This window comes from Nicotiana tomentosiformis, chromosome 1 (assembly GCF_000390325.3).
Source record: "Nicotiana tomentosiformis chromosome 1, ASM39032v3, whole genome shotgun sequence".
Classification (NCBI taxonomy): Eukaryota; Viridiplantae; Streptophyta; class Magnoliopsida; order Solanales; family Solanaceae; genus Nicotiana; species Nicotiana tomentosiformis.
The window spans coordinates 13,340,517-13,357,548 of NC_090812.1; the positions used below are offsets into that span (position 1 = coordinate 13,340,517).

The 17,032-nt window shown below is 39.7% G+C and overlaps 1 protein-coding gene across 1 annotated transcript; it reads right to left on the minus strand.

The window, feature by feature from the left end:
* Positions 1-5,682: 5,682 nt before the first annotated feature.
* LOC104109656 (RING-H2 finger protein ATL54-like) lies at positions 5,683-7,846 on the minus strand. Its single transcript, XM_009619008.4, has 2 exons — positions 6,823-7,846; positions 5,683-6,523 (listed from the first exon to the last, which is right to left on the minus strand). Exons 1-2 carry the CDS (start codon positions 7,519-7,521, stop codon positions 6,101-6,103), a joined length of 1,122 nt encoding a protein of 373 aa, XP_009617303.1. The 5' UTR covers positions 7,522-7,846; the 3' UTR covers positions 5,683-6,100.
* Between the last annotated feature and the right edge of the window lie 9,186 nt (positions 7,847-17,032).

A 17,032-nucleotide genomic window follows, 5' to 3' on the forward strand; every position in this document is an offset into this window, starting at 1 on the left:
TTGTCAGTAAAAGCCCAGTTCTGCGACCGCACATTGCTGAAAGTCCTGTTGGGTTTTTCTTCTTGGTTTGCGGCCATAGATGGAATTCCGCGGTCCACAATTTCTTCCACGGCCGCAGAATTCCTTCTGCAGACCACATATTTGTACTTCTGCGCCCTTTATTGCCTTGTGATTCGAAACACTCCTTTTTGAGTCGGATTTCATCTAGAGAGACCAAACTTCCGGCATTCCTGTAATTTGCATAATTTTATTAGTTTCGGGAACACAATTCAATACTTTCGGAACAAAACAAAAGCTAATAGGTGTTAATAAGCAGTCCAAATCCCCACTTATCAGGCACTCAGCCCATTTCCATTCCACCATACCGTATGGCCCCGCCAGAGTTGAAGGAATTGGAGGAGCAGTTGCAAGATTTGCTTGATAAGGGATTTATTAGACCTAGTATCTCGCCCTAGGGTGCACCCGTGTTGTTCATGAAGAAGAAAGATGGGTCGATGAGGATGTGTATAGACTATCGGCAGTTGAACAAAGTCACTATTAGGAACAAGTATCCGTTGCCGAGGATTGATGATGTATTTGATTAACTTTAAGGTGCCAAAGTGTTTTCGAAGATTGATTTGAGGTCTGGCTACCATCAGTTGAAGATTAGGGCATCAGATGTCCCTAAGACGGCTTTTACGGACTCGATATGGGCATTACGAGTTTCTAGTAATGTCATTTGGGTTGATGAGGTTCATGAGGTTAGATGTTTTGGAGGTTAAATGTTTCGGAGCCTAGCCGAATCTCTATTGCACGGTCTCTTAGTCTTCTTTGTATGAGCGCATCAAAGAGCGTCAGTATGATGACCCCTATTTGCTTGTCCTTAAGGACACGGTGCGGAACGGTCGTGCCAAACATGTTACTGTTGGAGATGATGGGGTTTTGCGGATGCAGGGTGGGATTTGTGTGCCCAACATGGATGGGCTTCGTGAGTTGATTATTGAGGAGGCCCATAGTTCTCGGTATTCCATCCATCCAGGTGCCGCTAAGAGGTATCAGGACTTGCGACAACATTATTGGTGGAGGAGAATAAATAAGGATACATTTGCATATGTAGCTCGATGTCTTAATTGTCAACAAGTAAAGCACAAGCATTAGAGGCCTGGTGGTTTGCTTCAGAGGCTGGAGATTCCTGAGTGGAAGTGGGAGCGTATTACCATGGATTTTGTTGTTAGGCTCCCACGAACTCAGAAGAAGTTCGATGCAGTATGGGTCATTGTGGAAGGGTTGACCAAGTCGACACATTTCATTCCAGTAGCAGTTACCTATTCTTCATAACGGTTAGCTGAGATCCACATCCGCGAGATCGTCCATCTTCACGGGCACTTTTGATCGAAGTACACAGTTCACCTCACACTTCTAGAGAGTCGTACAGCGTGAGTTAGGCACACGAATTGAGTTGAGTATAACATTTCACCCCTAGATGGACGGGCAGTTCAAGCGCACCATTCAGATATTAGAGGATATGCTTCGCGCTTGCGTTATGAATTTTGGGGATTCTTGGGATCAGTTCTTGCCCCTTCAACAGCTACCAGTCGAGTATTCAGATGGCTCCCTATGAGGCATTATACAGGAGGTGGTGTCGTTCGCCAGTTGGTTGGTTCGAGCCGAGAGAGGTTCGATTGTTGGGCACTGATTTGGTTCAGGATGCCTTGGAAAAGGTCAAGATGATTTAGGATCGACTTCACGCAACTCAGTCTAGGCAGAAAAGTTATGTTGATCGTAGATTTCGTGATGTTGCATTCATGGTTGGAGAGAGGGTATTGCTACGATTTTCACCCATGAAGGGTGTAATGAGTTTCGGAAAGAAGGGCAAGTTGAGCCCTAGGTATATAGGACCTTTTGAGATTTTTGAGAGAGTGGGTGAGGTGGCATACAGGCTTGTACTGCCACCTATTTTATCAGCAGTCCATCTGATGTTCCATGTGTCCATGCTCCGGAAGTATCACGGTAATCCGTCCAATGTGTTAGATTTCAGCTCAGTCTAGTTGGACAAGGATATGACTTATGAGGAGGAGCCGGTGGCCATTCTAGCCTGACAAGTCCGAAAGTTGAGGTCTAAAAGTTATCCTTCAGTTAGAGTAAAGTGGAGAGGTCAGCTGATCGAGGCAGCCACGTGGGAGTCCGAGTTCGATATGCAGAGTAGATATTCACAAATTTTCACCAGTCCAGGTACCTTTCTACGTCCGTTCGAGGACGAACGTTTATTTTAGAGGTAGAGAATGTGATGACCCGATAGGTCACTTTGAGTTTTAGTCTTTATTTCCGTATTCCGAGACCTCGACTAGCTCTATTTAGTGTTTGTCGATTTGCGTGCGTAGTCCGTGTCTTGCTCCAGAAAGCTTTTATATGAAAAAACGAAGAAAATATAAAATTTGAGCTTAAAACTCATTTGAGTTGACTACAGTCAATATTTTATATAAACAAACCCGGATCTATATTTTGACAGTCCTGGTGGGTCCGTATCATAATTTGAGACTTGGGCGTATACCCGGAATCGGATTCGGATTCGGATGTCCCTAACTTGATTTAACATAATTTATTGAAAACTAGTAATTTGAAGGTGAGAAGTATGGTGGCTTTCTTGAAGAAGAATATTTTCACAAGATTTGGTACTCCACTTGCTATTATAAGCGATGGGGGGGGGGGGGGGGACACATTTTTGCAACAAGACTTACTTAGCAAGTATAGTTTTACTCACAAACATTGTGTATTTCTTGGTTATCCGTCAAATTATAAGGGATTTAGATATTTTGATCCAATCACAAACAAAGTATATATTTCTAGACATGTTCGTTTTAATGAGAGCTTCTTTTCTTATCCTTTTCTTATCTTCAACATCACCTGTTAATTTCTCCAACTCACTGTTTCATACTCCATCAAATTTCAGCACCTATCCACTTCCACATTTCTCTCCTTCTTTAGTTGTTCCCCACTATAATTTAAATTCTTTGCATTCTTTATCTGTTAGAAACCTACAGAGGTATCCAAATGAATCACGCCATCCACATTCTCCAACTTCAAGGATGAGTTCTACTCTTAATACCCCTCAACAATCGATTTCCAATTTGCACCAATCTATACCTTCTTTTTATCAAAATCTTTCCTCTCCTCATGCACCAATAATATCTCCAATTTCAAATGCAGTAAATAGCCACCCTAAGACTCCTTCTTCCTTTAGAGTTCTCAACCCCTCTTATGTATCTCCATCATGTCATCTGGATAAATCTTATTCTTCTAGACTAAATCCTTCTCATGGTAATTCCTCTACCCCTCCCTCATCAGTATCTAATCACCTCTTCTCTTAACTTAAAGCTCCCTTCATCCAAACAACATCACATGATCACACGTGGTCAAACCGGTAGTCTTAAGCCGCAAATACTTCCTTTTCTTTTTTCTGACATTTCCTCACTCCCATCTGAACCATCTTCTTTTAAGGAAGCTAATATAAATTCAAATTGGAGACGAGCAATGGCCGAAGAGTATAATGCTCTTACGACTAATAATACTTGGGATTTAGTCTTACCTCCTGTAGAAGTAAATATAATTAGTTGTCGTTGGGTCTTTAAGGTTAAACAAAAATCGGATGGTTCTCTTGAGCGTTTTAAAGCTTGTTTAGTAGCTCAAGTATAAACAACAACATGTACTAGACTATGATCAAACGTTTAGTCCAGCGGTGAAACTAGTTACCATTCACACTGTCCTTGCTCTTGCTGCGTCTAAGGCTTGGTTAATTCACCAACTAGATGTTACTAATGCCTCTTTACATGACACTCTTAATGAACTGGTATACATGAAACAACTTCCTGGCTTTGTTCACCCAAACTTTCCAAACTATGTTTGTCAGTTGAACAAAGTTCTTTATGGCTTAAAACAGGCCCCAAGGGCGTGGTTTCATCAATTTACTTCTTTTCTTCTTTGTTATGGATTTAAAAATAGTAAATCAGACTATTCTCTCTTCGTTTACAAAACTACATCTGATATTGCTATTTTACTTCTCCGCGTTAATGACATTCTTGTCACGTCATTTTCCTCATCTTTGCTTTCCTCTTTGATTCATACACTTAAATTAGAATTTTCTATGAATGATTTAGGACAAATTAATTATTTTCTTGGTATTTCTGTCATACCACAAGAGGGTGGTTACTTTCTTTGTTAATCTAAGTATATTAAAGATATTCTTCACCGTGCTAATCTTCTGTGATCAAAACCTGTTTCCACTCCCATTTCTCCTAAAAACTCATTACATACTACTGATTCTCCTCCTTTTTCTGATCCTACACTTTATCGTAGTCTTGTTGGTGGACTTCAATACTTAAAATTTACTTGTCCTGATATTGCTTTTGCGGTCAATCAAGTTTCCCAGTTCATGCACCCACCGTTGGTTGCTCACTACACTGTTGTTAAACATATATTACGGTATTTAAATAACTCCCTATCTCATGGGTTATTTATCAGTGGTGGATCTGTTGACCATCTTGAATGCTATAGTGATGCAAATTGGGCAGGTTGTCCATCAACTCGATGTTCTACCTCAGCATTCTGTCTTTTTCTTGGGCCTAATCTTGTTTCTTGGTCATCTAAGAAACAAAATGTTGTTTCTCGATCCAGTGCTGAAGCTGAGTATCGCTCAGTTGCTCATGTTGCTGCTGAAGTTACTTGGATGTGTTCGCTTCTTTGAGATCTTCACATACCACTTTCATCCACTTCTACTATTTTTTTGTGACAACGTTAGCGGCATTTATCTCTCCCACAATCCTGTGCAACATGCTCGGAGAAAACATATTGAAATAAATATTCATTTTGTGCGGGAAAAAGTTGCTTCTAGAGATTTGCAAGTTAAGTATTTCCCTTCCAATGATCAATATGCTGATTTATTGACAAAGGCTCTTCCTTCACCGAGGGTGCTCTTGGTACGTGACAAGCTCTGTGTTCTTCCACGTCACGCATCGCTTGGGGGGTGATAAGTATTATATAATGTACACAAGGGTAGCTTAGTCTTTTGTATGTATTTATTCACTATAAATACTCCAGAGTACATGTATTTCAGATAATCAATAACATACACTGTTACACAATCAATGACACATGTATGTTGAAGGTAATGTGTTATGTGTGTGTATATGTTTGTATAATTGAAAAAGCTTTGAATCCATTTATGATTTTTTCTTTGACCTGTCCAAGTTTTCACTTTTAGCATCATCAGACTTGCAATGCCCACCATTTCATATCCCATAAAAATTCATCGGTATATTTACAGTACTGAGATTTTTCCATGATCTAGGCTGTTTGAGTTTGCATTCTTGCTCTGTTTCTTTGTTCTTGATCTCCATGGTTGGCTTACTGCTAATCTAATGTCTGAATTCAAGGGAGTGATAATTGGATAATTTTCTTTTGGTACACCTGCTGGAAAATCTATATTTGGCATAAGAATGCTCCTTTCCGAGGACTTGAATTGGAAAAGGATATCAGTAAGGAGCATATAATCCCTATCATATTATACGAATTATAAAAGCAACACGAGAGTTTTGTTTGTTTGCGTTAAAGGAATTCATTGGCAAGTAGATTTGAGGCAGGAACACACTAGCAAGATGAATATAAACTAAAGCCAGGACACAAAAAAACAAAAAAGAAAAGACACAGTTATACTTTACAAACAGATATGAAATAATATTGATAACTTTTGCCAGAAGCCTATGGCATTGACAATATAAGAGAGATTCTTTTCTCTCTGGCTGATCTCTATTTTTACATCAGCCTCAAACTTCTTATACTAGTACTACTTACTATAGCTAACATTGATAAAGTATCTGATACATAAAAACAATAGGTGTCCTTTTTTCTTATTTGCTTTTATTTTATGTTTTTCCTTTTTGAAGTAGTATTAATTTTGCTTTTCTATGGGAGTAGGGTGGCTGGGGGAAAGGAAAGGGCAAACTCTCATCTTTATAAGAGTTTTTGAGACACCTAGAATTTTCATATGTCTCACTTGAAAATTCTCTAAGAAAACAATGTAATTAATTTCACCTTAGAAGGGCTGCACTCTGGCTTCTTCTGATCACTACCTTGTACTGAAAGAAAGAGACCTCATTTGCTCTTTCTCCATTACTCTGTCCACACAAAAATTTCTCTTTTCTGATGAGCTCTCATTAACATCAAAACTACTGTGTGATACATAAGTTCCCATCTCTGAATCATTTACCTCAATTGATTCCTCACTTGAATTTTGATCAGTTGATTGTTCATTTGCATCAGTAGAAGCACTTGTCATAAAAGCTGTAGATAAAGATTCCGAAGAAGCTGGTATTCTTGATGCATAAAATTCACCTAACTCTCCTTCATTACCATCCCCCACATCTTCCTTGGAATTTCCACTAATATCCATACTACTTATATTCGCTGAATCACCTTCATTTTCAATCTCAATCCTTAATTCCGTGGCATTCTCTGAACGAGTTTCTTCTTCATGTCTCAGCCCTAAGTTCTGAATATAGTAATAATTAAGTAAATAAAAGTGTATAAATAAAAGTATATTTTTTGTAACATGTTAAATGTATGGGTGAGTGGTCACACACTTCAAAATAGTATTTGAACAAATTGAGATTTTGAGTTTTAGTCTCACTTCCATCCATTATCAACAATAATTTTCATGTACTTAACCCGTAAAAACAAATCAAGCTACATATAAAGTGTGTGTTAAAACACATAATTAAATAAATAAAAAGTGTGTTATGTCGAACAACTTAAGCTTTTTGATGAAATATTTATACACTTGAAGCATACCTGTTCAGGCGACGGTGATGGCGCGGTTGTGGCGATGACAATGCCGGCGCGGCACATAGGACAATTGGTGTGTGATCTAAGCCAAGTGTCAATACAAGGTATATGAAAAGCATGGTTACACGGGGGCAAAATTCTAAGAGTTTCATCTTCTTGAAATTCACTCAAGCAAACAGAACAATCTGTTCCTTCAATTAGTCCTTCACCTCTTTTATACTTGCAAATTGTGATAGCGCTAATAACTGATGGCTGAAGACCCACTGTTCTAATATACCATATAGGATGATCCACCATTGGTCCATAAATATCTTCATCAACAATATCACTAAACTCATCATCTTCTTCCACTTGCTGCTGCCGTTGTGACAAAATTCTTGAGTTGCGGAATTTGTAAACAATAAAGCAACAAAATATGAAGAAAGAAGTGGCTAAAACAGAAAAGAGAATGATCAAGAAGATGGAAATAGTGGGTTTATGTGGAGACTGAGGAAGAGGAATTTTTGGTGTGAAAAAATTAGGTGGTAGAGGTGGTTGGATTTCTGAAAACAGAGGAAAAGAACAAATTGGGTAGCAAACATATAGACATGAAAGTGGACAAATTTCAGAAGGATTCTCTTTTGCGTTGCAATAATAGCTGCTACAAGTTTTGCCCGTGGAATTGTCTAGAGATTCAAAGATTAGCTTTCGATGATGGAAAGCCATGGCTGCAGCTAATTGTTTTACAAGAGATGGTGAAGAAATGTATAGTTAGAGCTGCAGCTTTGTTTTAATTTTGGGCGAAAGAGAAAATAGAACATTTTACGAAATTGTATGGAGCAGCCTAGTTTCTAACGAAATTGTAACATGATGAGTTCCTTTTTGTTTTGTCTTTCCTTCTTTCTTTCTTTTTTTTTTTTTCTGTTTTTGCATTTCTGTGTTTGTTCTTATTTGACTTGTAGGCAGCTTAGAATAGTAGGCGGCTGCTGATTATTAAGACTGATTTACAGTAGCTACCATATTTTCTTGCTTGTCCTACCAAACCTAAAGTGGATCATTGCAAATTGGACAATCAATTGCTTTAATGAAGACCTCATGGTTGCAAGGGAAATAATCAACTGTACAAGATATTATATTGTGATAATTTTAGGTATAGAGTTATTAAATTATGTTCACTGTCAGTAAAATTAAATTTCTAATTAGAAAAACTCAAATGACAGTGATTAAAAAGATCCGCCATGTAAAAAATTTAACTAATTAAAAGGGATTGAAATGAAACAAAAAGGAAAACAAAATATTATTATCTGAAACTAAAAAATTGACCTTCCTGCTATTTGAATTTTCTAAGAAATTTTCACATAGTTTAGTTAATTGAATGAAATAAAAAATAATTACCTAGCACCAAATTTTTTTAACTTTAATATGACAGAAAGTAATCTCATAGTAACTTTTATTGTTACAATGAGTAAAGTATAAAGCATAAATTAATCATATTATATTTGTATAAACTGTAGTCTTATGAGTTCGATTGTATCACTATTGTTCAGTTAAACATTTCTTGCTCCGTAGTAGACTATCTTAAGAAGAAAGAATATAGGAGCAAACTGAATTAATCTATTTTCATTTTGGGCAGAAGATTATTGGAAAAGTAGGCTTTTCTAGTAAATGCCAATATGAGAATCAATCACGTTTGCAGGTATATGTTGCCCTTTCTTAAAAATTCCCAACGAATGTTTGACTTGTACATTCTTACTTGCATTTTAGAATGTAGGTTTTTTTTTTTTTTTTTTAAATTACTGTTCACCCGTAAAAACGGTACAGTTGAATTTATACGTTATTTCTAGATAAGTGAATTAATTTGATCTTAAAATAAATAAATAATTAAAAAATTATGCAACACTTAGCTTTAAGATATGGACGAAACAACAGAAGCAACAATTCCGGGAACAAGATTTCCGGGCACAAAAATAAAAAGAATCGAGAAATCAGAAGCTAAAATTGGATTGAATTTTGTATAAAATATAGTATAAGTTTGCCAGAATAGTCGTCCCCTTTACAATGACACATGAGTTCACTATTTATAGCTATGAAGATTAGGGTCGTGCCCTTCTTTAATATCAATTATGAGGAGCATTGATGAAGATGTAACGGTGAACATAAATGTCAAATTCCTTGTAACGGGTAACTGCTCTTAATGCCATGAATATTCCCTACTTAATGCTACCGGGAGAAGAGCATTTATCACATCTTTATGAGCATTATTCTACCCCGGTGACAAACGAAATTGTGGTCTTCAGTCTTCAGTCATCCCCGTCTTGGGTTCCACGTGTCCCTTTCTCGGACGGCCACGTGCCATAACATATTTTACCTAATACAGATAGCCCCCTGCTTTTCGGTGATATAAATTTGTGTTACCGGAAAATTGACAGAAACACTATTTTAGCGAAAATTACTATAATTCTCTGTGAAGGCTATTGACGGTTGATTAGACTCATGTCTCTCGGCATTTAATGCCGCGAACATGCTTCTTCCCATGATTCAACACATCTTTCGCCGATTATCGAGGTAATTTTGGCCATGAATTTAGCTGCCAAAACTTTTACTTATACGTACCAACTTCCACCCTTACACTTCATAACTTCCTTCAACTAATCTTGCATATTGTTTCTTCATATTTTTCCTAATTCTCTTCAAACGAAAAACACTTTCTTTCCTACAATGACCTCTTCCTCAAAACGTACCGGTTTCTCAAAAAGCAAGAACAAAGCCGAGGACTTTGTTTCTCTAACCGTGGGCTACATCATCCCTAGAAGTCTTATTACCACAAAAGACTTCAAAGAGAAATTACCTACCGTTAATTCTCGTACATGGGCCGTTAGCAGGTATCCTTCTTCCATACATCCTTCGAGCATTCCTGCTGTGAAGGAGGACTGTCGCTGCCATGACTTAGAAATTATCGCTCCCGATCTATCGGAGCGAGTCTACCTTCCCAAGGAAGGTTTTACATATGTTTACACGTATCCCTTTACTTTGGGTGCATTTTCTATGAGCGGAGATCTTGACTCCGTGATTGCAGAGTTTTGCCTCCGTTACCAGGCATGTTTGGTACAAGTAAGTCCTTCTGTATGGAGAATGGAATCTTCCGCGGGGGAATGATAAACCTCTGCAAGCGTGGCCACCATGCCTTATTGTCTAGCATGGATGATGACAACGACCGTGGATGGATGGAATAATTCATTGCAATTGCCACCAACAATATCATTCCAGCAACGGCTTCATCCTTCACGGCCGCTTGGAACCGCACTCGTAAGCTCTTTATTTAATATTTCCTTTTACTAAAAAACCTTTGATAGTCGTATTTATCTTCCATTTTTCGTCTATTTCAGCAACTCGATGGGTCCCACCGGTGATTGAAAGTTTGGACCGGTGGGTACAAAAGATTACGATGCCAGAAACTCATTTGTGGAAAGAATTGACCCCTAAATACGGTTGGAAGGCCAAGTATCACGGTAATTCAAACTTATCTCATTTCAATTTTCATATAAAGAACTTGATAGATCTCTTCTAACCTGTCTATGAAATTAGGTCTACCCGCGGGCTCTGTTCCTATTCCCGATGAAGATGTCTTGGCTAATCCCGCTAATGCAGTGAGGCTGCTTTAGAAGACGCTTACTCGAACAAGTGGTGTCGGGCCTGCTTCGAGAGCAAATGCTTCTTTTCGGAGTCTCCGACTGGAAGACTAACAACCAAAGAGAAGACGCTTCTCTGCAGTCGGGGAAAAGAATAAAAGGGCGAAGACCGATGCCCCCAAGTCATCTCCGGTAGTGATGGTGACTGGCCCTCCTTCCGGGCCGATCATAGACATCGTAATGATCGATGATGATGAAGAAGAAGCTAGTGATGAGGGAGCTTCTCTACATAGAATATGACGATCCTCATCATCTCAATAGGATGCTCAACCTTTTGAGAGGGCTACACTAACCGAGGACGATGTCTCGGCACTTTGGGGAGAATTTGATTTAGTAGATAATGTCGACTCCTGTTTTCGGGCCCCAATTGTTATGTCCGGTACTGTGGAGCTGAGTACCGGACCCTTACCGTCTTTGGTTGGCGAACATCCAACAACAAGCACTGCATTTGCCGCAACTGCTTCTCACTCTTCAACTCCATCAGCTTCATCTCCATCTTCACCAACACCAGCAACTGCTACATCACTTCCATCTTCATCCATTCTTGTACCGGCAATTGCTACACCTCCTCCGCCGGCCACATCTGACCACGAATAAGGTATTCTTCTTCCACCATCCCCATTTCATGGGAATTTAGGGCAAAATTATGCTGCCCCTTCTAGAGATCCACAAAAGAGGAGGAACGTTACTCTTTCGTTCTCTACAGGATGCAACTTAATATCCCGGCCATTGGAGCTTGGTAAATATCTGAAGCCTTTGGCTTCAGAGAAAGGTTGGGAAAAAATTCAAGCACTCTCGGGAGAGTGTTTGTTGAACAATGCTATGCACAATGACGCAGTGGTACGTTCATTTCTTCCTTTATTACTTCTTTTATTTTTAGGTGCGAACATCTCCTGAATTTTACTCGTATTTTCTTTTAGGCCAATTTTCTTGCTTCTGAGGGCCTTCAGAGGTTGATTCATGATAAGGAAGAGATTACCTCAGTACGGGATCAGCTTTTGGCAAAACATGAGCAACATATCGCTCGCCTTTTAGAACTGGAAGCCAAAGTCGTTGAGGCTGTTGTATTGGAAGCTCATTTGCTTTGGAGCGAGCAAGAAGTAGTAACCCTTAGCCAAGAAATTGGCCCTCTGAGGGTTAGATTTGACGAAGCCAGGGCCAAATGGGTTGAAGTCCATAACGTTGTTCTTGTTGCAACCGAACGTGAGGCTGCCTCCCCTGAAAGAGTGATTACCTTAGAGGCAATCTTGAACTCCAAAATTGAAGAGCATGATGTTGTGCGGGCAAAAGACGCCCAGCTAGAAGAGAAGTACAGGAAAACTATCGAGCATAATAGGCTCTTTAGTTCAAATGTCTGCGACCTTGATGTCAGCCTCAAATCTGCTAGGTCCGCCTGGGAAAATCTTTCCGCCGAGGTAACCCAACTCAAAGAAGAACTCAAGCACCGAACGTCTTCCCTAGTTGTTGAAAAAACTCATGCCATGACAACATGAGGAGAAAAACCTTGGAAGTGGCCAAAGCTGGTGTCATTGACTTTGATGCCGAAATTGCTGAGGCCCGCGAGCTTGAGTTAGCTGCTAAAAGTGGACTCCCATCGAGGTCTGATGCACCTGGTCCTTCTGGTTCTAGTTCCGAGCTTTTGGGAACTAAAGAAGAATCGGAGGATGATGATGCCGAAGTACAAACTAATGTAAATGTTGAGCCATCGATGGGTCCGTCTACTTCTTTCGGGGCCACGGATATTTCTCTTCCTCCTTCTTCTGGAGACAATGCAGTTTAGCTTTTCTTTTCTTTTCCAGTTCTTGTATCTATGCCATTTTGTCATGTCTTCCTAAATAAAAACATCTTTTGCTCAAGTATTGTCTGAGTCTTCTCATTGTTAGAATATGCAAGCCTTTAATCATTGCATTTTCTTTAAGAATTTTGTGCAGATTGTTTTGCGTCTTACTACGTGAAACTTTTAGGTGTATTCTCCCCGAAAGTATTTTTGGCTCCGGGCATCAGCCTTTTCCGTGAGGGCTCTGATAAGTATTTGCGCAAGTTTACTTTTTGCATCCTTTTCATATGCGGCTTCGAGTGTAGTTTTCCCCGATGACATTTTCGATTCCGGATATAAATTCTTCTGGAACCAACCCTTTAATGTGAGGGTTTTTATAAGAGAGGCCCCTCATATATTTACGGTGATCTTGAAGAGGACGTCTCTTATTCATTACGGTACTGTAACACCCCGGGAAAAAATTTCAAAGTACTTAAGTATAAGGCCTGGTAAAATTTGCAAAGATAATAATGTTTCATGGTGTCGGACAAGGCTTACGTATTTTTGGCAGAAAATTATAATTCTGCGGTCCATTATGCGACCACAGAATCACTCTGCGGGCCGCATAATGGCCACAGAAGTGAGCAGGAGAAGGGCCAGTCAGGGGAAATTATGCGGTCTATTATGCGACCGCATAACTGTTTTGTGGTGCATTATGTGATCGCATAACAGTTTCGCGGACCGCATAGTGACCGCATACACAGACAGATTTGGCCAACTTTGGACACCAATATGCGACCGATATGCGGTCCGCATAACCATTATGCGGTCGCATATGCGACCGTAGAACCTGTTCCGGAGCTTTATTTTTGGGTTTTTAAAACCCGACCCTACTTCGTTAAATCCACGTTTTGGGCCATTTTTGAGAGATAATATGACATTTTAGAGTGAGAGAGGGTGCCCTAGAGTGAGAAGGTGTTCTCCAATAATTGTTCTTAAATTCTTGCCCAAGTTTTAGAAGATTGCGAAGGGAAACTCACTAGGTCTTCATCCTAGAGGTAAGATTCTACACCCTAACCCTCAATTTCGAATTTTGTGTAGAAATGGATAATAAGCAAGATAATTTCTGGGCAAGAGGGTTGGTTATTTTACATGCATGTGTTAGCAAGGGGTGTAGAAAGATTGTTGAGCTAAAAATGGTAAAGGTTGGGTTGTGGGATGATGGAATCCTCCATAAAAGGATCTTGAAACCTTAATGCACATCTAGTATTTGATAAAATGCTCAAATGATCTAGAACCATGATCATCTTCCTAATTTTGGTTTAATTTATTATATTTCTAAAATAGATTGAAGTTGCTAAGAATTTCGGAACATTAGAGTGTAAGGAAGCTCAAGTGAGGTATGTTGGCTAAACTCTTCTTTAAGAGTTGGAATTCTCATTATCATTGTGAGTTCCGAGATGTTGATTATAAATCGAGTATTCCGATAAGTTTTGTGATGGAGATATATGTTCACTTCGTATTTCAAATACTCTTATCATATTGCATTATAAATTGAGGATGTGTCCCAAACTATGGATTACGTATCCACATATTATAATTTCTAGTTATGATTTATGTGAAAGGTATTATGCCAAGTTGTGTAGAGATTGTGATTGTGATACACCTCCGCCCGCATACATTGGAGTGAGGCGGCATGACCGCTCTGTATGGGGATTATGGTATAGATATTGTGATTATGATACACCTCCACCAGCACACACACACACACACACACACACGCACACATATATATATATATATATATATATATATATATATATATATATATATATATTGGGGTAAGGCGGCATGACCGCTTTGTGTAGGGATTATGATATTGTGGGACTGCACCTCCACCCGCTTACATTGGAGTGAGGCGGTACGACCGCTTTGTGTATAGTTTTTGGTATTGTTGTGGCACCACCACCTGCATACATTGGGGTGAGGCGGCATAGCCGCTTTGTGTAAGTTCTTAGTATTGTGGTTATATACATCCACCCGCATACATTGGGGTGAGGCGGCAGGGCCGCTTGATTAGAGTTATGGTATTGTACGTACACCTCCACCTACATACATCAGGTGAGGTGGCGGGGCCGCTTTGCGTGAAGATGGTTACATAGGATCTCATCTTAAATCCTATAAATATTATTGATAGCTTTTAATAAGCTTGCTTTGGTTGAGACAGTTATCTTTATTATTCTATTGCCGCACTGGTTCATCATAATTATCTTGTATTTCTGAATTCTTAAATTGGTGTTTAGTTTTCATACTAGTACTATTCGACGGTACTAACGTCCTTTTTGCCGGGGGCGCTGCATATTTAAATGGATGCAGGTGGTTCCACAGCAGGAGAGATTGATCAGTGATAGCAGTACACCTTCTTCCCAGCTGACTTGATGAGCCCCACTTCATCTCGGGGTCATGTATCTTTTGATCTTTATGTATTATGGTTGAGGTATAGCCGGGGCCTTGTTGCCGACATTATCATTGTACTCTTCTTTATCTATAGAGGCTCCGTAGACATAGTGTGGGTTGTGTATTGGTGCTGGGGAAAGACAAACTATGTTATGTTGTGGATGTATTACTTGTCCATTGAGACTTTAAAAATGATGAAACAATTGGAAATGAATTGATAATTGTAGACATGACCACTTTATTGTTTAATTAAGGAAAACATATATTCTCTTTATTCATGAATGAGTTTGGGTAGAAGGAATCTAACAGGCTTGCTCGGTCGGGTTCACTCGGTTGAGCGTCGGTCGCGCTCCCCAGTTTTAGGGCGTAACAGGTACTAACACTTGAAGTACTTGTTTAACTTTCAAATAACAAAGTTAATTGATCGTTCAGACAAGAAACAAGATAAAAATAAAATGATTTAATTTTATTCCCTCTATTTTCAAAAAATACATAAGCATTTGCTATGATGACTTGTTTTTACGGGGCTATTCGCGCAGTCCCCGGTCCCGATGACGTAATTATATTTTTGGTTTTTTGTTCCTGGTCGACGTGGAAGTCATTGTTACCATATCCCCATATCATTCCCCCAGTGTTCGAATGCGAAGAATGTGAATTGGAACACTGGAATTTGTACTCGTGTATGATAAGATAGCCTTTGCTCAATAGCAAACTTAACTTCCCGGCGGGAATTTTCAATAGAGCAAAAGATTATCTAACCATCCCCAAGTGGATCTCTGCTTGTGTGCCTTGATATTAAAAGTCTTATTGTTGTTGTCTTCGTAGTATGCTTTCTGTTGCTGCCTTGTTAAAAACCTTGCCAGAAAAATCCAATTGGGACAAAAGCTGAACGAAGGGAAAACGAGTGCAGCACATACTTTCTGATCGGATAATGTTCATCAGCAATAATATCTTTTGAGGTGTGCCACATTCCAGTTGCTGGGCAACTTTTCTCAATTTTGGTTTTTCAACTCGTATAAACCTTTTCCGGCGATAGCTGAGACCCGGTAGGGGTCGTCCCATGTTGGACCTAACTTCCCCTCGTTGAGCTCCCGGGTATTGTGAGGTACTTTCCTTAGGACCAAGTCACCTACTTTGAAATAACGGAGGTTGGCTCTTCGATTATAATACTGCTCCATTATTTGATTTTGAGCTACCATTCATACATATGCTAATTCCATGCATTCATTGAGCAGTTCCAAGTTGACAAGCATTGCTTCATTGTTCGATTCTTCTTCTGCCTTGAAGTATCTCAAGGTTGGTTCCCCTACTTCCACAGGGATTAAAGCTTTTGCACCGTATACGAGAGGAAAATGGGTTTCCCCTGTGCTTGACTTGACCGTAGTTCAGAATGCCCATAGAACTCCGGGTAATTCCTCGGGCCAATTTCCTTTAGCCGATTCCAACCTTTTCTTGAGGTTCTGAATAATCACTTTGTTCGTCGACTCCGCTTGACCATTTGCACTCGGGTGATAAGGAGAAGATGTGATCTTCTTTATTTTCAAATCTTGGAGGAACTTTGTAACTGTTGCGCCAATAAATTATGGCCCATTGTCGCATGCTATCTCTTTTGGTATTCCGAACTTGCAAATTATATTTTTTCACAAGAAATCCACCACTTCGCGTTCTCTGATTTTCTGATAAGGACCTGCTTCGACCCACTTAGAAAATTAGTCAGCTGAAATTAAAAGAAATCTTAACTTTCCAGGAGCCGGCGGTAATGGTCCGACGATGTCCATACCCCATTTCATGAATGGCAACAGAGATAGGACCAAATGTAAGGGTTCTACTGGTTGATGCATCAGTGGCGCGTAGCGTTGACACTTATCACATTTCTGCATGAAGTCCTTGGCATCTTGTTCCATGCGGGGCCAGTAATATCCTCCGCTTACCAACTTCAACACCAAGGGATCTGTGCCCGAGTAGTTGCCGTATATCCCTTGTGAACCTCTCTCATGACATAGTTAGCTTCAGACGCTCCTAAGCACCAGGCCAACGTGCCTTGAAATGATTTTCTATACAATTGGCCTCCCTTAAAGCTATATCGCGCTGCTTTGGTGCGCAGCGCCGGGGACATTTTGGGGTCTTCAGGTAGCTTTCCGTGTTCGAGATAATCGATAGTTTAATTCCTCCAGTCCCAGACCAGACTATATGAATTTACCTCGTAATAACTATCTGTATCCAGGACTGAGTTCATCAGTTATACTACTGACCCGGACTGTGATCCCTTTGTTTTTGTTGATGATCATAGGTTTGCCAATGCGTCTGCTTCTGCATTTTCTTCCATTGGGATATG